Genomic DNA, 21,594 nt, shown 5'->3' on the forward strand with positions numbered 1-21,594 from the left:
GAGAATACATTTTTTTGGTAACATTATCGTGTACTTGTATATGTCTAAAATGCAATTATATGAGTTTTGGCAAGTGCACTTAATTTAAAAAAGCTCAACTATATGAAGTCAGACCTTCTAAATAAAAAACGCTCTATATTAATTTGCTGTACTGAGCTACCTACATTTGAATTCGGTTAGGATAGTGATACGTGTTTTCTAAAATATCTGCAATTATTGAGTGGTTGAAGTCTTTCTGCATTGTAGCATGTTGCAGACTAGCGTGGAATAGCACAGAGTTTGTATGGATGCGGCTGCAGTATTGCACCCAAAATGTACTCCAAATTGATTTCCTTTACTCCCTCAGGGAGCTGGAATGTGAATGCACGAAGGAGGTTGGTAAAGAAGATAAACAGTTCAGCTCGTGCCATCTGTTCTCCCAAACATACACGGTGCCCTGCAGAAGAAAGGGGAAAAGAGTTAGTTGTGTAAAATTAAGTTCTGAAAAAGAACTGAAACAAAATTCTATTGAGTTCCATAAATTCTGTTCATGTAAGACCGTTATTTCCTATTTCCTTCTGTAAGGACAGAAGATGCCTTTGGAGGTGGGAGGAAACATTTAACTGAGAAACTACATCTCTAATTACATCAACTGCTTAGTTTGGGTTTTTTGTGTTTTGTGGGGTTTGGGTTGTTTGTTTGTTTGTGTTGAGGGTTTTGTTGTTTGTTTTGGGTTTTTTCCCCTGGAGCTTGTATGGAATTCACCCTTTCTATTTTTGCCTCTTGTTCTTTGGGAACCATGAATTGCTGCTCAGTTAAGCCAGAGTTTAAAAGGCTTCATATACTTCAGAGTCGTATCTTTGGTTGTTGAGGAGGGAGAACTGGAGCATTGCGGTATGCAATTCTGAAGCTAAGTAGAAGGATGTAATCAAGCTTTCTTCAGCAGAAATTAAGAAGGGCTATATTGAGTCCTTGTAGCCCACTATTCCTAACACTGTCCAGGAGCAGATATGTAAGTGAAGGGAATGAAACTGCATGTGCAGTGATGTATAGAGTCAGTGACTCATTTTGGCATATTGTTTTCACAGTTTATTTCAGTATATCTATATATTCCAGACTAAAAAAAACCCCAAAACATACTCAGGATGCGTAAATATTCAGATTATAAAAACAGAAAATGACCAAAGCCAATAAAAAAGAAAACTACCTATGTCTGGGTTGAAATGGTAACCTAAATTAGTTGTCTTGATTCATGTAAACTAGTGGACATTTGGTGAATAAAGGAGGTAAGATGCTAAGTACCTGTTTTGCAAATACGATTTTAGGATTTACAGGCAATTTGGGCAAATGGTTTTAAAATCTGGATTTACTTTCTTTAATCTGACTGCTTTGTGTGTTATTTAGCATACTGTCTGCTTTTTATCTACAACAAATAGATGATAGCATAATCTGTCACAGTGACATAGAAAAGCCTCAGCTGTTTCCCCGTGGTTTTATTGTTCAATTTTTATATTTTAATTTTCAGTAAATAATGCCAGCCTCCTGTTCTGTGCTGCTTAATAATCTGTTTGTTGAAGAAACTTGTAGTCTAGAGAAGCTCTCTGAGTAATGTTTTATACTACTTCTTACTCTCCCATGTCTTTGAATCACCGCACCTTGCATTGTAAATTAGGTAAGTTTTACATCGTAACATGCTTTTGAAAAGTTAGATTTTATTTTTTTTAACCTAATAATATTCTACTGAGGAGACTGGATTTTGCTAGTTTTCTGGAGATACAAGAGAACCTATACTGTTACTGTAGGATTTGGGAGTTTGAGGTTTGGTTTCCTCCTTTATCACAGATTGTCTCTGTATATTTTGCCAAATCCATATTATTTTTGTCTTTGGGCTTCCTGTCTGTAAGGTGAGAATAAAACGATTTTCTGATTTGAGGGTGTTACCAGGATTTAATATATTGGGGACTAGGGAGCTCAGATACTCTTGTAGTAGGAACCATCCATATACCAAGGAGATAGCATTATGTCTTTTAGCCATACTCATCCTCCATTTGAAGGTATGAAAAATATAAAATGCAAGATATTTGTGGCTCTTACAGTAGAAACCTGACTCTAAATCTTTGTGTCAAAAACGTTTTTATAAAAGTATGTTTTTTAAAATTTCAGAATTTAGAAATAGTGTTTTCAATCTTGCTGCAAGACGCAGTGAACAGGAATATTCAAACATCAGGGCATTACCTGCTGAGAAAGGTAAGAATGCCTCTTTGTTCACAAAATTGCCATCCAAATCAAGGAAATGATTTGGGTTGAACTTCCAAGGGGTCGCCCAGTGCTCAGAGTCATACACAACGGAGTGCAGATTTGGCAATACAATTGTGCCCTGAAAGAAGAAGCAGAGATTATGTTTTCCATGTATGACTGATTCCTTTTTTGGATTTCCCTACTCCCTAATAGATAATATGCCATCCTGTGCCTGCAGCCCAGTGCTTGGATTCAATTCAGTCTTTGCCTGTGCACATCCAGGCATAACAAACCCTTGTATTTTCTGTTTGTCATAACGTATTATGTTTGCCTTTGCCTAATTATCTTCTGTCAGGGCTATTGAAGTGTCTTCATGTCTAAGCTAGAGTGGCGCTTGGATTGTTTTACATGCTTGCCAAACTAATCATAACACCTTTTATTTTTTGTACACTTCACTGGATCTTTCGATTCCATCACATCAATTTTATGCTTAATATATTTGGGATGTTTATATCATGCCAATACAACTATTGGATCTCTCTCTGTACTGAGCTGCCATCATCTGAAGTGTGTGATTTGTGTGTGTGTGTGTTTTGTCAGGGATGACTATAGGTTGCTCCAGGCTGCTCCCTTGTGTGTGAAAGTTAGCTAGCTTGACATTCATTAAACCTCATTTCTTCACCATTCCTTAAAACACACGTTCTGCTTTGATGCTCAGACATCATCCATGTTTGACTAGTGAGAAGAAAGACTTCAGTTTTCCTTGTGTTTGCTGCTTGTGCTGTTAGACTTTTGCCTAGCTTTATTTTGCATTTGTTAATGTGGACTTAGCCGTGGTTCAGAGCACTCGGTTTTGTTTTGTGTCTGTGATGTGCTACCACATGCTGTCTATTCGAAGTTAAGAATTATAGAAGCTAATGTCATATAAATACTAAATATTAATAGCTGAAAACTTTAAGAAAGATGGAGGTATACTCTGTACCTTTTTAATGTGAAAACCCAGCAAAGTTGTGTTCCTCACGCATTGTCGAGGGACCCCAACAGAAGTAACATTGCTGTACCGCAGAGCTTCATGAATCACAGCATTTGTATATGGCAGTTTTTTACGGTCTTCATAGCTGATGAGATGAGAGGGTTCCAGAACAGTCTCTATCTCTCTTTGAACCTTTTCTGCATAGAAATTAACATCTTTTTACTTCCCCTCCCCACCTTTTCCAGGAGGTTTCTGTATGACTGTGGTCCAGGATTGGGGAAAAAAAGTAATTATTTTGCCATGAAAAGGGTTGGCATGTAGTTTGCCTGCTGTGTTGGTTTCAGTTGATCAAGAAAGTGCATATCCCCGAAGCACAAGATGATCTCTCATTTAAGACACATCCCACCTGATGATGAGGATAGTACAGTTCTATGTTTCAAAAAAAAAGGATTAAAATTTGAAATTACAGGTGTAATTTCTGTTATGTTTATAAATACACATCAGACCAGGTATTTTTTTAAAGCTTTTCCACTTTGAAGGTTAGGAGGAGACTAGGTTGCATATGAAATGTCTTTAGATTGTTATTCTGTCTTTGCCATCCCCTTCTAGATAAAACAGTGGCTACTAGTAATTTCTGCTAGTGTTGCTTCTTAGTGAACTGGTGGGGAAAGCACACATTTGTTTCATTTATTAAACTTTCATTTTCTAGATCTCAATTGTTGATGTACCAACGTCCATATTCATTGTTAAGGGTTATTTTGATGTATTGCAAGTGATTGAGCTAATACTTACACTTTATTGGAGTTCATTATGATGTAACGTTGAATGCAGTTCTCTGATAATGCTTTTGCTCACCTTGTATTTCTGGGTATTGTACCATATAAAGCAGTGCCCAGAGAAGGGTGGTACTTGTTGTTTCTGTCCCTCCCAGCAAAAGATCAACCACAGTCTGAACCATGTTGTCTTTATTAAACGTAGAAGTAGGGTCATCTTTGGTCTGTAGGGTGTATTAATGAGAAGACTATGAAGTAGATAATTTCAGACATTTCATCTGTCACATAGAAATTGTCATTGTTTGATTAAAAACAGTGAGCAGCCCACCAAAACAAAAATCTTCAGTGCTAAACAAACTCTGCATATAAAAAATCCGTAGCAATACCTAAACAGCAAGTATTTGTAGTAGGCATTGAGGCCAAGGAGGGGATAATGTGATAAACAAATACTTACTTTTGTTATTTGAGCTAGGTAGAAGTCAATGAGATCCTGTGGTTCACCTGTGTTCTGTGTCTCATGAGTCTGGACCTCCTTTATAACTAAATTGTGCATCAAGTCATTGTATGCAAACACTTTCTGATGAGGTCCTGGGAAATGGTGCATAAGCCATGGGAAAGCATCATACATCTGTGATTTTAAACAAAAAGGAAGAAACATGAGCTCTTTTAAACTGAGAACCCAATTGTGATTTCTTGATAACTCTGAAGTCACTGCAATACGTGGGCTCCTAATTAGTATGAGAGGCCATAGACATAAGTAAGAATATGGGAAATTCTGATTAGATGTAAGAAAATATTATTTATTTATTTACTTTTTTTGGTGGTATTCTTTTAAAATTGTTTTATTTTTATCAGGAGATTGATTAAATACTGGGAACAGATTTCCGAGAGAGTTTGTGTGAAATCTCTGTCCTTGGAGACTTCAAGACTTGACCACACAAGTCCCTAAACAACCTGATCTAATTAGACCTGCTTTGAGCATGGAGTTGGATTAGCTGACACATAGACGTCTCTTCCAATGTAAATTATTCTACATTTCTAAGAGGAATCATGAGATCTTTAGATTGATCTCTAAGTAAACTGACATCAAGGAAAACTTGTTTGGGATTTGTTAATGAGCTATTACGCATATGCAGCAGTCTAAATTGTTATGATCGTGTCAATATTCAATAGTGACACTTTCTTCTATCCTTCATAGGTTGAAGACTGAAAAGGTATAGAAGCTGACTTGAGCTCTCAGTCTTAGAAGGCTTTCCTCCAGAAGAAACTGGTATGTGTATTTGTTGAGGGGAAAATAATTATTTGCATTTCTTTGCATTGTGTGTGTTTTGTGAAAGGACTTCATCCTCTAGGACCCCATCAGCTGACCAAACTGTCAATGTCATGTAGTGGTGGGTATCAGGTCACAGAGAGCAGGAGAATGATTATATTTTACTTTTTGGATGCATACCTAATAATGCAATAGGGGCTTCTGAAAATGGGTGAATTGGAGTAATTGAGGGCTGAATCTGGCTCCAAGCAGATTTTCTCAGGCTTGATTTTTACTCAGATTTCTTTTTGAGGCATCTCTGTATGAAAGAACAGAGAACCTGATGGTGTTATAGAATGCCATTGTGCCAAAATCTGCACAATATAAGCAATAGCTTTCAAGAACTTAAAAAGATTCTTCTTGATGTGATGCAATTGTCATCTGTATCTTATAGGAAGCTCAGAATAACTCAGATCTTGGTGGTAACATGAATTACCTGAGATGCAAGCTATCTACTGAAAAGAATAGGACTTTGAAAGCTTAGTTCTTATTAATTGCACTTCTGTATTCTCAAGACTAAAAATTAAATTTTAGAAGTTGCTTTCATTTTAAGATTTAAGAATCTTACACAGTACTCTGCAAATGATTACTTGTTTGAAATACATTATATATTTTGGAAATCTGTGAAAATCGGTGATGATCTAGAATTTAAATTTTAGGACACGTGATTTACTGACATAAAGAAGGACTATAAGGCAGTAATGACATATCTAAGGTATGTATTAATTTATTACTGCACAATGGCTTGCAGAACAATGGTATGGAAACATCTGGGAATAATTGTCACTGACTTTTGATTTGTTTGGTTTGACTTGTGAAGTGCAAATGCATTTTAAGGAATAAGAACAAGAAAATTAGATCCTTACCCTGCCCCAGATAGTAGCTTGAAAGTAGATCACAAAAGAAACAGCTTTGATAAGCTTGCTGAAAGATTCATCATTGCTGGAGAAGCGATGACCAAAAACAACAGCACAAATTATATTTGCAATAGCATGGACAATGAAAGTGTGGGGGTCGAAAGGTTTGCCTGTGAATATAGGAGATACCGTGAATATTTCTGCATAGACTACAGTAAGAAAAATGAGGAAGATTTTTTTTTAATGGTAAAAATATTAGTACATCCAGACTACTTAAATTTCACACAAATAAACTCTAGTTTAATACAGATTAACTGTATGGATTGTAAGTGCAGGGAATATTTATTTTCAATCTGCTTTTTATTCTTGTAAAATACAGTGACTGTTGGTTTTGAGAAGACAAACATTAGGTTTCTTTTCCCCTTTGTGACTTGTGGTCTGGGTTGTGTGAAAACACAAGCAATTAATTAGAACATATGCCTTCACATCTAGAGTCAGATAATTGGCAATTAAAAAAACAAAACAAACAATCCCCCCAAAAATCAGGAAAAAAATTTTAAAGTTTTAATTTCTTAGTCATGTTGAAAACCATTTGTCTCCTTTTGATTTTCAAGTACAGCTTAACAATTCAACTATATATTTTTTTTTTTCCCCCACAGGCTCAAAAGGCAAAACTCACATAGTGGATTGGAAAACAGCTCCCATTAAAAGCGTTAAATTCAGAAAAAATTGAATTAAATACACATTTCAATAGCAATGCCAAGCTTTGAATTATACTACTATGGAAAATGGTGGATTACACATAGAATTGTTATGGCTAGAAAAGACCTTTAAGATCATCAAGTCCAACTGTTACTTAAACTCTGCTGGGCCCACTTCTAAACCATGTCCCTGAGCACCATATCTAGACGGCATCTGACTTCAGTCCAATGCCTGTAGTCCTCCTTGGAAAGAGTAAAGACAATTAATGAGTTTAAAATTGAGGAAGGATTGCATGGAAGGTAAAGGTTTGCGCTGTAGAGATACCCCAATTGATGGTTTGTTCATCCTTTATATTTAAAAGATCTGTGAATGTGTTGCTCTCAGAAGAGAGATGGGCTGTTTTGCTGTGTCTAGGGCAAGGAGAGTTGGAGGGAGACCTTGGGCAACTACTTCATGTTTTCACATTGGTATGGAACACACTGTGGGCGAGGGATTTGGCTGTTCAGAATATTTATATTTAATTGCTTTATTTTGCCATCTTGCTAAAACTCTGTTGGTTTCTATTTCATCCAAACCTTAAAAAGAAATTTTGTTGGACGACTGAATGATACATTCCTTGTGTTGGGGTTCTTTCTCTGCCAAATCCTAAAGGCCTGCTGTCCTAGAACAACTTGCAGCAGGTCACAAATTGTGTACTTTATGGAGAAGAACATAGGGTTTTCCTATACTCCTTGAATGTAAGAATTGTTACAAGCTGTCCCCAAGACTGTGTTGATAATAAACATTTTTTTACTATCCTTATTTCAAAAAACAATTTTATATTGCCCGCTGTGCAGACAAAACATTTTTTGCTAAGAATGTAATTAAGTAGCCAGTAAAAGTCCCACTAATAGGAATAATATCTATATTACTTGTAAAAATGTATTGTGAAACTTTAACTCCCCCAATCTACTATATTTCAGAAAAAGCTCTAAGTGTTATCCTAGTGAATTTACCTTTTGTGTTTGCAAAGATGTTCACAAGTTGACAGGCCTCTGTTTGAATTTGATGCTCCAAAGTGTTCTTACCGAGCGCCAGACTTCTTATAATTGTCATACCAAAGCGTCTCTGTTGCTTCCAGGTGTGCCCACTCGTCAGAAAAATACCTGAAGACCACAGAAACATTTATTTCATTGCTGGGAAGGGAAATCCTTTCACTGCAGGAGGCAAAATGCGATTTAGATATGGTTCCATTTCACCAACAAAGAAGGCACTGTGGTTTCGCATACTGACTTTTAGTCTCTAACTTAGGCTTTTACGATTCTCAGCTATATAGCTCCTTATAAATGTGACCCTGGAAACTGAGTGATAGTGGGTTTTGGAAAGGACAGAACAGCTTTGTCTATAGATGTCTTCTACATGAAGAGTCTTCTGTTTTAGAAGTGATACAACTGAAGGGCAACTCCTCCAGGCAGATGTTCCTTTGAATCTATTGGGAAGAAAAAAAGTCAGTAGTAAGCTTTGTAAGAGGAGAAATTTTTGTTTTTTCCTTTTCTTAATATGCCAGCTTTGCGTAGAACCTTTTTGCTGTGTAAGCCCAGTTATGTACTTGTATAGCAGTAACTCACGTATGTGTGTATATAGAGGAAAGCGTCTTTCTTCTTTACATCTTGTTCATATTTCAGTATTGTTTAACACGTTGTACCTTTCTCGCCCATCATATCCCTGTAGAATGGGGTGAGAGGTCTTCCGGAAACTTCCTCTGAATGGGTGATGATGCCATCCTTTACTGCTTTGTACCCATTTAGTACAACCATAGGTGTCTGTCCCATCCACAATGTGTAGATATTTCCATAGATGTTGGATAACTGAAGAGTTAATAACAGTAAATTAATAAATATAAACCAGGGAATGTGTACACTTAAATACTAATTTTAAGAGTTTTCTGTAGTTGTAACTAAACCTGTTTGCCAACATCAGATTGAATTACAGGTTTCAGAAGAATTTAGCTTTCTGTTGTAAGGTGCTTTGGGAACAGAAGATAATCGCACTTTATGGAATAGATACTAAGGACGTCTCTCAGAAGACTAGCTCTGAAAACTTCACAAAAAGAGGAACAGAGGTCTTCTCTGTCAGGTCAGAATCAAAGAACAAATGCATACAGGCAAAATCCCAGAGCTTTTCAGTTTATTTTATGAATGAACCAAATTGATCATATTTTCTTACCTCTGACATCTGAAGAAAGCAAAGAAATGTTTTTGTATTTTTTCCAATAGCTTCTATGTGATTTTTCTCATTTTTTCTCTATTGTCTTTCCTCAGATCATGCTTGTATTTTTCCTTAAAACAGTTTGAAGCAAGTTCCTTACTTTAAAAATAGTTTTAATTAGTTTATAAAGGAATCATGCTGTGAACATAACAGCAATCATTTTTTCCTGCTTTTTTTTTTTTAAGTAATAAACTGAATAAACTGTTTCCTGCAGCCAATAAATATTTTTGCTGTACAAATAAGAAAAAAAGAGTCAGTTTAGAGTATATGTTTGGTCTTCCAATAGAGATCAGACCACTCGTGGCCTGGAGATGTTCCAGTGCCATTAGTGTCAGGCAAAGGAAGTTCTACTAGAGGTGGTTTACAGGGCTAGATACCAACACAGAAACAGAGAATGAAACTGTCAATGGAAGAACATGCTATTGACAGTGCTTGTGATGATGTTACTGTATCCAAAAGAGAAAGAAGTGCTATTGACAGTGCTTGTGATAATGTTATGCATGGATGTTACTGTATCCAAAAGAGAAAGAAAATAAGAAGGAGTAAAGCAATTATGGTGTTTATTACTCGGAAATATTTTTAATAATGCAGGGTCCTTGGATTCTTTGAAATTGGCTGATAATCAAGCTTGAGGTTTAAAAAAAAAATAATTCCAAGTTTAGACTGTTCCTATGCAATGTACAATTCAAGTTAAAATAGATTCAGACTGATTTTCAATTGTAGAGATAAATACCTTAGTGAGAGTTTCTCGACGAAGTTTGAAGTCCAGCAGCCACAGATTTCCGATGATGGGGAGGGGAACTGGTCCTGGAGGAAGCTGGGTACGCATCCATTGCAGCTTTAGGAACTGCAAAATCAGGAGACCTACTACTAGAGCTATAAAAAACTGAGCAATCCCCAACATCTTATCAAAATTTTAATTTCTAACTGGTTTGTTTTGGGTTGGTTTATTTATTTTTTTTTTGCATATGACTTCCTCTGAAAATTTGGAGGTGAGTAGATGAGTTTCCTTCTACTGAAGTCAAACTCTTTCTAAAGAATGTGTGTCTGGTTTAGCCGTCTCCCTGACAATCTACAGTTTTCCCAAGCTGAATCCTTAGAAAACTGAAATGTGTGATCCTTTGCAGTTAGCCAGGCCACGCCTACTCTCTTTTATGACTTGTAACTGTGATCTGTCTTTTTTCACTTAGAATTTTTTTCCTTCTTAGTATTGATACTGTGTCTAAATGCTAATTACTGAACAGTTATACAAGTCTTGCATAATGGTAACATGTCATGCAATTTCCTGTAGTTAAACATTAAAATACCAAGGATGCATTACTTATTGTCTTTCTGAAATACTACAATTATTATGTGGTTTCTTTTATACAAGAAGAAAGATATACACAATACCTGTCTGTTAGGATATGGTCTCTGAGATCAAAAATAATTGAATTCATGTAGCATAAAGCTAAATTAATGTCTGGGAAAAAGAAAAGTGTAATTTAAGTATTAGGAGAGTATTTACTTTCCCCTTTCATCATATTCTAGGCTAAGTTATGATATTATGCAGAACACAATTGAGAGATTATTTTTCTGTCCAGTGTTTTCACACCAGTGTATGGTGTTTTCTAAATTTTATTATTTTTTGTTTAATGATAAGGATTAACACTTCCTGGTGCAAATTTTAGAGGTGAAAAAATGCCCAGGTTCTATTTTATCTGTGAAAAAAGAACAAATAAACTAAAGAAAGAGGCAAAACTTTTAATCTTCATTGATTTGTGGGACCCATAAGCTTTCCAGGAAAGGTTTGTACCAATGTGTAGCAAACTAACTTAAAAAGAGCCTTACTTTTCTTCTGTGTTATTCACTGACTTTGATGTAATGTATGGACTGGAGTAGGTTGCTTTCAAAGTTTTGGGAATTTCCACCACTGCAAAGCAAACAGAAATGGCATAATTTTGGTGGTTTGGGACAAGATGATGGATTTAGGTAATTTCTTTGGTCTCCCTTCAGGTAATTTTTTTGAAGTTATTCATTTGGGACAGGATTTCAGATCTCCCATTTTATCTACTCCTGTTGGGATGGCAACATCTATTTTCTCTTAAAGCTGATTCTACTTGTTGATTTTTTTCAGCCCCTGGGCAATGTCGAGTTTGGAGATCTTACTGAATTAGAAGTGCAGTAGAGGACCTGGAGATGACTTAGGGTGCCTCTGTCTGCTAAGTGGATTGTCAGGAACTATCTCCTTTGGAATTTAGGAGGCTAAGGAAAGATGATGTATGACCCTCAAACATATTTGGAACTTCCCAGTTTGAGTGATATTAGTATGTATTGTGCTTCAGAATTTGGTCCTAAATACCATCTTTTAGCTGAACATAAGCCTTAGCTACAGTAGTTTACATGCCTTATACTGTGACTGTAAAACAGCTTTCTTTATCTCTTGATTATTTGGTGCCCTGTGGATCTCTCTATGAAGTCTTACTTTGTATAGTTTGTTTCGGTTTTATTTACTAGCTGTTATATTACACTGGGTTTTTCAACACTTTGATCAAGAACTCATCTAATGTTATGATACATCTCAGCACTTCAATCAAGAACTCAGCTAATGTTATGGTATATCTTCAAGTAACTATGGGAGAATAAGGGAATCCATACAATTGTACAAGTTGCCTATTTTAAAATTTTATCATAATTTCTCTGAGCAGGTTTGCTGAATTTTCCAGTCTGCAGTATCCAGTTCAAAAGTTTTCAGCAACATCAAGGTTATCGATTGGATTCAGTGTGTGTTATGATCATGAAATATAAAGGTTTAATGCTATCCATGGGCTTCTTAAGAACTCCTATGAATTTCCTTAAACTTCAAGCAGGTATCAGGTTACAGGTATGGATGCTCAGTTAGTTTTCTAATGAGTTTGAATTTTTTTTTTTTTGGTGTAGGCTAATAAAAGAAAATGTTTTAAATATAATCTTGCATCATTCAGTCTTGAAAAACGTGTGGATGAGCATTTGTCTTTTTTTGCTTTAGCGGATTTTAATAATTTCAGATTCAAATGTGAAATATTAGGAAGTTTCAGGGGGCTGCAAAGAAGGAGCGACATTGCAGTGTTTGCTTGCTTTACGTTTCTGAGCAGCCACCACTTGACTTCTCTGCGCAGTATCGTGCAGCTTTTCTGCTTTAGTTGGCTGTGCATGCAGATGCTTTCCAGAAAGTGTGGAAGCGGAGAAGCCGTCGGAGGGTAAGGAGCATGCCCGTGTAACTCTTTTATCTGTTTGTTTAGATTTTTGGACAGAGAAGTGGAAACGAAAAAGGTTAAGGAGCATAATTTTCAGCAGCATGGTTCCATAAATCTTACACTTCAAGAGTTAAATAGACAAAAAACTAAGAGAAGCAATTGGTAAATAAATACCATTTATGGTTTTATCAGCGAATTCTGACGGTTCCAGGATAACTCTTATCTTTGCCAAAAATTGCAGTGTTACTGAGTTATGCCATTGAGCAGTCATTTATCTATCCAATTTTTCAGGTTTCGATGCTATTTCAGACTTTAAAATGAGTTACCTGATGAAAATTTCCAACTAACTTGACTTGCTGCTTGTGCACATCAGAACTTCACTTCTTCATATGTTTCGACCCTGCCCCCCCTTTTTTCCTCCAGCAAGTCCTGTCTGGTTAAAAGGAAGCAAGGGCTATTTTGTTTAGTGTTTGTGCACAGAATAATTTGCCACATTTGGAAGTTTTGCAACAGTGAAAGACCACTGAAAGCTGATGCACATAAGCCATCAATGAGGGTGTGATTTATATCCTTCAAAATTACCAGAACTAAGATGAGTTGAGCCTTGAAATTACCTGTTAATAATGGTGCTTATGATGAAATGTTAAAAAGTAAAAAGAGAGCCTAGTGTGAAATATTCAAATTTTAGTGACCTTCTATATTGACAAATTTAAAATCACAAAATACTGTCCTTGTCCCTCCAGTCCACTTATTTATTTTATTAAACCTTTTTTATTTATAAATCTGAGTGGTCAGGCTTGGTGAGCATGTCATTGGTTATTAATTATGCTTTGTAACCCTGTTGTTTTCTAGCTTAATGTTTTGTGGAACCCATAGGTGACTGTGCCCTAGAGCAATCGGAAACTGAAAGCATAGTTATGAAAAATAAATACAGTAGGACACTTCTGTCTGGCGATTGCTTGGTGCCCACCATACTGAATGAGCAGCAGCTTTGCTTTGAGGTCCCTCAGTGGTTGCTTCTTGAAGCAGTCACTGGCAGTTTGTAAAGGCTGAGCCTCTGCATTGTGGCATAGTGTGGTGTCAGCCCAGCCTGCGTGGTGGTGTTGAAGTATTTATTTCCCGTGACATTTGTGACATTTCTTGCCCTTGCAGCCCCTCTGATCAGTGTTGTGGTAAGTGTTGCCATCTCACTTCAGTCACGGGGGAGCTCAGTCACCGGTATAATACTGGATCTTTTCTGCACTGGTAATTGTACTCCATACCTACTCCATAGGTAATTGTACTCTGCATGGTATTGTATTCCATTTCGATGAAATGATTCAGTCATAAATGTGTGTTCTCATTACCAAGATTAGTTAATTTGACATAAAACCTTCTCACACACATGGGGTACTCCATTACTAGTGAGGTCCCCTCTCTTTGCTGCATACTTTTCATGGCAGTGTTGCAGTGGATGCCGTGTGAGTGGTCTTACTGCTGTCTCGGTGACCCTGTCCTGCTGCCTGCTCTTCTAGACCGTTCTGCAGGGTAAATTGGGGTCCTGCTGGGTAAGGCTGGGACAAACAAGAGGCTTAGTCTGAGCCTGGCTTTTTGGGCACTATGTGTTTTCCTCCTGCTAGGCAAGAGCTGTGGGCATGCTGAAGTATGGTGAGGCAAAGTTATTTCAGAAAAGCTGAGGCTGAAGTTTACAAGGAAGGGAAAAGCAAGAAAGCTGTTTTAGATGAATTCAGTATTCCTCATTTTAATGTTTTGAGTATATGTGAGCAGTAGTTCTTCACATAAATCTTGCTCGCTCTCCTCTGACACAAATACTATTGCAAGAGCTCACCAGTCAAGATGACAGATGTTAAGTTTGGTTGTTTTGAGCAGATGAGGAAATCTGCTGTTGTAATGAAGGTTTTAGGCCATAGGAGTGGGAAGCAAATGCAACAACTGCAGAGGATATGGAAAGAACAGCATCTTTGGAATGGTGTGAAGCAAACAAATGATGAATGTGGCATGCTGGGGGTGGAAAGGGCTCCTGGTATTCCTCTGCCCAGAGTGTGTGTCATCTGCTATCCCCAAAATGTCAGGGCTCTTTCTTTTTTCCTGTCTCTACAGGTTCAGTGTGTGTTAGAAAACACTGGTTCCATGCTGTGCATCGATTGCTTGGCATGCTAGTGTGTGTGTGGTGACTGGCTTGACGTCAGGGTAAACAGAGCAGACAATTGCTAAGCAGGATTGTTTGTGGGTTTTGTTTTTTTTTCGAGTGGAGACACTAATTTGGATTTCTCAATTTAGCTGTTCCTTCTTCCCCTGCATCCTCCAGTCTTTCAAAAGCTTCATAACGGGGGCTGTTAATTGGTTGGTGGCATCGGAATTTCTCTGTGGGAATAGAATTACGCAGACACATTATGTCCAGGCAAGCACTGAGAGAGGGAGAGTATTGCATAGAGCACAGAATTAGAGTGAACACGAGACTGGGAAATGTGAGCAAAGAAAGTTCCCATTCTATGTGTCGGTTCAGCTCAGGAAAAGAGAACTTTGCTTACATACATTATAAATAAACAAGATAGGTTTTTGCCTCCTACTGTCGCCTGTGTTGTTGGGACCTGAAGATTGATGAGCTCTTTAGGTTGCATAGACAAAGTACTGGAATGGGGCTTGGGAACTTTGATTTCTGTTCCTAGATCTGCTCATAGCTTGTCTGTGACTCTCTCTGGGCCTAACCAACCCTGACGTTCACTTTTCTAAAGAGCTTTAGGGTTGGCTAATGAAAGCCAAGATGTAGATGGCAGAAGCGGATTTTCTGAGCTGTCGTCTCTACCCGTGAGCTCTTGCAATAGCATTTGTCATATACAAATGAGTGAGGCTTGCACGGAGGGGTGCTGCTAACGTACAATGAAGATGCTGGAACAAGGAAAACTGATTTTCCCCCAAACCAATCTGCTTGCAAAAAGCTTCTCTGTGAACAACTGTGTATATCTACTTGATATCACCATTGCTTTATTTGCATTTTCATCCTAAATTCACAATTTGTGCACATTAACTGAGTTCATTTAAATACTATCTCTTCTGCATTACAATTAATTGTAACATCCATCACTTTAACTCTTCCTGCTAGTAATAAGATACCTTTTTATCCCAAAGCAAAACCAGAAGGTATATGTAATCTTGGAGAGATTTACTAAAGTTTTCTCAAAACAGGATTGTAATTAATTTATTCATTTTCGGGCATATTTCTGAGGGCGTAGCAGGCTGAGACAGTGTGCATCGCTGACATGCAGTGAGGGCAGTATTAGTAAAAGCTAGAGCCCTAGCTGCTACGGAGGAAAGTGACTGTTCTAAGCATTTTGTTGTAAATATTTTGGTTTTCCATTGCTTTTTTTTTTTTTTTTGGTGATGCAGTGCTACTTATGTGAAAGCAATGCAGACTTTACACGAGTGCTGTGGCATCTTGTATTCTAATGGTGTAGGAGCTACAAAAGTCTAGCGCCCTTTCAGCGTTGCTGTTTTGTGAAGTGCTGTATAATCTTGGCAGTGCCCTGCAGGCAGCTGCAGAGGAATTGAAGAGAGACAAGAATTTCATAGGCTAAACCATAGTACATCAAGTCCGTTATCCTCTTCTCACTGAAGTGTTAGGAAGAAGTATTTAATGTTGTGCAGTCTTATTTCTGGCATTTTCTGATGTTTGAGTATTTGTAGCTTCAGCATTCTTTTTGATGGTTTTCCTGAGCAGTATCTAGTAGCCTAGATGCTGCACTTGGAATGTCAGAAGTCATGGACAGAACAGAAAATTTGAGATAAGACTTGCTGAAAATACGTAGTAGAGTCCTGTTTCATCCTGAAAGGGAAACAGTAACCCTGAGTTCTACAGTGCTGGCTGAGAAATGTTCAACTGTTTGTGTGTTTGAGACTGGAAAGAAGGTAACAATGCTCATCCCATTTGCATTTTTATTCAGGAAGCAGTCCAGGCTGAAATACTGAAGAGTTTCTGATTGCCCAGGATTGGAAAAGATATAATCTTTCTCAACAGTGTGGCAGTACCTCACAGCTAAACTGCAACTGACACAGGGTCTGTTGTTAGAGGATGTTCAGAGAAGGTGGTAATTGTGTGTGTTCCTTTTGATAGAGGGAGCTCATCTACACGTAATTGAAAAGAAAAGCCCGGTATGGTGTGCGGACTTTTTTTTAAATGTTTTGTGCTTAATGTTTTTTTTCTCTTGCCTTTCTTTTGTTCTGTTACTGGATGTAACATACGGCAAGCAATAGCTGCAGAAATTCTGAAAAAAGTGCAGAGTAGAAACCTAGTAAATTAAAAGCCTGGAGGAAAATGTGAAATAGCTGAATATTGTTTCTCCCTCTGATATGAAAAGAAAATTTTAAATGTTGAAATTTTTTTTGAAAAAAACAACTTCAAAATCTTAATGATTTTTTTTTTTTTCTCCTTTTATGACTGCTTGCGTTGCAACATACCCTCGCTGGATCACCTTTGTGCAGATATCTTTTACCATACACAGACAGACTCTGCCAGCAGAATATACACAATTTAAAACTATAAAGGAATTATCTATTGGCTAATATAGTAGCTAGCTGTGGTTAATATGCTATTGGGCTAAGCATTAATGCTTGCCACTGCTCTTGAGACACTTTGAGTCTCTGCCCACCAGATAGCCATCAAATGGGGAAATGTCAGCCCCTGACGTGCCCTGGATCTAGCTGATTCTCAGTATTGCTGAGTTGCTGTCTTCCAGTTCTCTGCTTTTTAGGTTTTACTCTTTTCTTGTCAGTTCTCTTTCTCATCAGTCCTTGGGCTTCTAGCTATTACAGTCTCAACAATTACATTTACATCTGGTTTTACTACTTTGCAGGGCTTTAGTTTATGTTCTTTCTTGCACCTAATTTTCTCAGCAAATTTGAAGCTTGAAGCTCACTGTTAAGATAAATGTATCAAATGAAGTTTTGCAATCGTGGATCCTATAATATGGAATACTTTCATCAATAACTTGTGTGCTAGATGGAAGAGAGTGCTTATACATTTACAGCTGACATGAAAACAAGCACTATGAAATGAAAAAACGCATCTGCTGTACAGTAAGGCCTAGGCATAATGTGATTGTATACTGTGGATTATTTCTAATTATATGGTGAAGAAAGTCTAAGCAGAATCTGTGCAGATAAGGATCTGGGGTTTATAGTAGATCACAAACTTAAGCATGAGTCAATATATCAGGCTCATAGGAAAATACAAGCAGTTGTACCGAGATGGGTTAAGTGGTGTTATATTCTCCAGTCAAGTTGCTATCAGTAATGTTTTCATTTAGTGACTAGTTCGTTCCCTGTTGGAAAAGGATGTAGAACTTTAAAAATCTGAAGTTTGATTTCTCCTTGGTTTCTCTGAATGCATAGTGAATAAAGGGATGGTGACATCTATCTGTTGTAAAAACCAGAAGGATTTCCAGGTTAAAGTTGGAGAAAACACACTTAAAGAGACTCAAAACTGCAGAGTACTGATAAAAGTGCCTGGTGACTTCTAGGGATTTGTTTGGATGAGTAACATGTGCTGAAGGATGTGTTTCAAAGCCGGTGCCTTTCTTTCCCCTGTGAAAGAAAGGGGCTGACTCTCCCCTTAATAGTTAGAGGAAACAGATTTTTACCTGCAGACTTTAGCATCAGGGAGATATAGAGCATGGGAAAATCTGCAAAGTGTTTAAACTTGGAGAATCTGTACTTGGCTGTTGAGGCAATTACTGTTCTGCACAAGTAAATCTGGTGTCTGTGGGAACAGTTTACCAGCTCAGCTTTGTGTATGCATGACCACCTTCAGCTGTTATTTTAACAAGAGTGTCTGCTGGCTTCTGCAGGTATAGGACTCTACAGATACTTAATTAAAATTAGGTTTTGCCACAAAGACCATGGTAATTTAAAAAATGCAGAGAATATGTAGTGAAAAGAGCTCTGGGAGTGGAAGAAAACCTGATATTGAAACACCTGGATACGGTAAACTAAGTAGAAGTTGCAGCACAGTATTGGGTGTGCAGTCTGCACATGGAATATTTCAGTATCTGAGGGAGGTCTGCCTGTCTTCCGTCATGATATTACATCCAGACCCATACAGCTCTAAATGTGGAACTCTTTCCTGTGCTTGCAATTAGTTCTGAAGACATTTGCTCAGCCTATGTAGCTCAACCTCACAAATTTATCTCCTGAATTATCTGAAGGAAAACTGTTTGCTCTTTAATTGCAGCCATGATTCTTACTGTCATAGCGTGTTGTGAGAAAAACTTGTTGAATAAGCTCCAGTGAATAAACTTTTCTAGTAGTCTGGAAGGGTAAAAGAAGGTCAAAAGGGAAGACAATGAGATACCTGTTAATTCTGGATAGGATGAGAATTCTTTCAGAAGTGAACGCTTCAGAGTGTAATAAATTAGCTTCAGATGGTACATCCACAGCTGTTGCTTCCCTACTCAGACCTCTATTGTAAAGCAGAAGTGATCTGCTCTGTCAGTGAGGCTCTTGTGTGCCTGGTCATGTGTCTCCTGACTGTACAGCTCCTGAAATTGCCATGGGTGCATAGACCCTTTCCCCAGGGCTGACTTCATGTTCTATCCTTGGAAACCTCAGGCAGGTGAGATTTAATGTGGCCTATGACATTCTCCACACAATGAGGAGCATGTGAAATTATTACCTTTAGCTGAAATGATCAACTGCTATAATCGGCTAAAAAGTTTTATGCTTAGTACTGTAGACCCGAGAAACAATTTTTAAGAGACTGTAAAAGCAGGGAGAAATAATGGCATTTGTCCTTCCCTGATGGCATCTCATGAAAACCTTACCTGTTAGGAAGGGGATAAACCACATTATAGTATGCTGAGTTGCTACCCTTTACTTCTATATAGTTATACCCATGGTGCTTACCTATGAGTAGGTCCTATGGAAATGCGGACTAACCAAATGGTCCCTGTGGCATTGCTGAATGCAGTGTACTGTGTGTTGTTGCGTATGAATTTACTCTGAAGTGGCACCACAGTATCAGTCACCTCGTTGCATGGGGAGATTGAAGAAAAAACCACACACAACTCTTGAAAGAATTCTCACTTCCTGTACCCAATTATTCAGTAAAAGATAATACTTATAGTTGCTGAATCTGCAATAGCAAAATGTGGCAAGTGGCAAATGAAAAAGCAGCCCTCTTTTCCTACTCGCAGGGAGAGCAATCCACTGGAATTTAAGTAGAGGCATAGGTCAGACCTGATGTCCTTGATGCAGAAATTTGTTCTTTCAGAATTGTTGGTTTTTTTGGGGGGGTGTGTGGGAGGGTGTGTGTTTTTTGGTTTTGTTTTTAAAGTAAGTTGTGCTTTAAAATATTTTGGAAAACCTGGAAAGAGTAATTTTCATTATGTTGGCTGCTTGTCTCATTTCTTGATTGAACTAAAGACTGACTATGAAACTGTGTCATGAAGTAATAATTCTGTTTTCAAGTTTCTCTTTCTGCTTGTGTTTTTAGGAAGAAGCTGGCAGTGCTAAATGTGTCCGTGAATATTGCAGATAAAAAAAATAAATCAGCTGTCATACCTGGGCAGGATGAGGAAAATAATGCCATCCATATGAAAATGTAGGCGTAGGAGATGTCCAGCTGTTGTGCAACTAAAATTTCCATGGACTAAACTACAGGGCCTGTCTTAACTGCCCTATGCTGTCTTAGCTGTGTTTACAGAAATGAAAACCTGATCAGATCTGAGAAGGTATGAGAAAGTTGTGAGTGATTTCAGACAAGGTGTTTCTTTTTAAATTTTTCCAAATGTGGCAAGAAACATTGTCAAATACAGTCATTGTTTATGTCTGGGTACATAGAACACATCTGAACACGTTTATGAAGCTGTTAATTGTATATCGCTTTGCATTATAAATTTTGTATCAAGATTGCTTGTGATGCCCAACCAGCAGCAATTCAAGATGAAGGGGAAAAAAACAGCATGCTCCTTAGTTGCAGTGCTGCTTGAAAACCAGGGAGGGGTTATCAATCTTGTTTACTAATCAAAGAGGAGAAGGAATATTCAAGGAAAAGCAGCTATGCCAAGACAGTATATGACCTTCTGCTTAATGCAGTAAATAAAACCTGAGTGGTTTTCTGTGTCTCTTTGCGTGGATGACTTCGCCAGGGAGAGAGGTTAAGAGACAGCCTAGGACGAAGTCCTCCTTTCTTGCAGGACTTTCTTGCTCTTCCTGAGCACTGGAAGAAACCTCTGTAGTCCAACCCTCGTTAATGCCTACGCGAGGAAGAACATTTTTTTCTCCAGAGAAGTCCTACCCTTCTCAACAGGGATTGAGATAGGTACCTTGAATACTACTGAAGAACTCGGATGAGGGAACAAAGTGTGCAACCATCTTTCAAAATTGCCTGATGCCCTTTCTGCCAGCTAATGAGTAACACCAATGGATTATGCAAGTGTAGTTGCAAGGATTGGTTGAGTTTTGTTTAGACAGTAAATCTTGAGAGAGAATGACAGCCCACAGGGACATCTCTACTGTGACGAGGAGCAACAGCCTCAGAGCAAGTGCAGGGTAAGACATCACGGGGTGTCTTGGAGGGCAGCAATTAAGACCAATAATTGATCTTTCAGGTCGTTTCTGCGAGGCTCCATATATTTTTTGGGTGAGCAGTTGGCACGCATGGAGCTCTTCAATTTCTGCAGCCTTTTGCAGGTATTTAGATTCACCCTGCCTGATGGAGTTAGAAAGCCAACCCATAATATCTTTTGGGGGAGCAATGTGCAGCCCCATCCCTATAAGGTCTGTGCTGTTCTTCAGGAGGCAGCTTGGTACCAACATCTTGAACAGCCTATTCCACTAGCTTCAGTCACGAAGTCTTCTAAGAACCACTCCTCTTTGTAGCTTCTTGTGTTGAGGAGGTCTTTGAATGCACTCCTTCAGGTGCTGTGAATTAAAAGTGAAGCAGATAATTACAGACTCTGGCATTAATTCTGGCTAAGCAGGAGTCCTGCTGTTGAGAGAAAGCAGAAACTCTAATGTGTAGTGCCTCATAGTGGACAAGAACTAAGTCCCATCAGGGAGTTTGGAAGCCCTGGCTGCTGAAGGAGGCATCCAACTCTAGACCTGATATGAAAAGTAGCCAGCGGAGCTGTCACACTGTGCTTCCAAACAAGCAACCCAGCTCTTTTATCTAGGAGTATGGTGATCCCTGAAGAGCGTTGGCCTGTGCTCCCTGTCCTGTATTTTGTGGGAGGAGGGAGTCTTCTGCTTTTAGCAGAATTCCTGCAGAACAAAAGCAAAGGCCATTGTGCTTGCAGAGGAGTTCAGT

The 21,594-nt window shown here is 38.1% G+C and overlaps 2 protein-coding genes across 2 annotated transcripts in view; one reads left to right on the forward strand and one right to left on the reverse strand.

Annotated features, from left to right (window-relative positions):
- Positions 1–257: 257 nt before the first annotated feature.
- Positions 258–9,982, reverse strand: LOC104284945 (cytochrome P450 2J2-like). Its single transcript, XM_009883331.1, has 9 exons — positions 9,812–9,982; positions 8,516–8,678; positions 7,827–7,976; positions 6,139–6,299; positions 4,418–4,591; positions 4,046–4,187; positions 3,200–3,387; positions 2,215–2,356; positions 258–436 (listed from the first exon to the last, which is right to left on the reverse strand). Exons 1-9 carry the CDS (start codon positions 9,980–9,982, stop codon positions 258–260), a joined length of 1,470 nt encoding a protein of 489 aa, XP_009881633.1.
- Positions 9,983–17,961: 7,979 nt separating this feature from the next.
- LOC104285003 (cytochrome P450 2J6-like) overlaps positions 17,962–21,594 on the forward strand; it is a 16,045-nt gene continuing 12,412 nt past the window's right edge. Inside the window, 3 exon segments of the mRNA XM_009883396.1 lie at positions 17,962–18,035; positions 19,780–19,887; positions 20,897–20,978. Coding sequence (XP_009881698.1) covers positions 17,962–18,035; positions 19,780–19,887; positions 20,897–20,978 — 264 coding nt within the window.

Source organism: Charadrius vociferus, unplaced genomic scaffold (assembly GCF_000708025.1).
Source record: "Charadrius vociferus isolate BGI_N301 unplaced genomic scaffold, ASM70802v2 scaffold214, whole genome shotgun sequence".
NCBI classification, from domain to species: Eukaryota; Metazoa; Chordata; class Aves; order Charadriiformes; family Charadriidae; genus Charadrius; species Charadrius vociferus.

Excerpts from the sequence above, each read along its gene's own strand:
- LOC104284945 (XM_009883331.1), bottom strand. The coding sequence starts at position 9,982 with ATGTTGGGGATTGCTCAGTTTTTTATAGCTCTAGTAGTAGGTCTCCTG. Across the intron at positions 8,679-9,811 it reads GTCGAGAAACTCTCACTAAG|TTATCCAACATCTATGGAAA; the intron begins GTATTTATCTCT and ends TTAACTCTTCAG. Across the intron at positions 7,977-8,515 it reads GGATATGATGGGCGAGAAAG|GTATTTTTCTGACGAGTGGG; the intron begins GTACAACGTGTT and ends TGTGGTCTTCAG.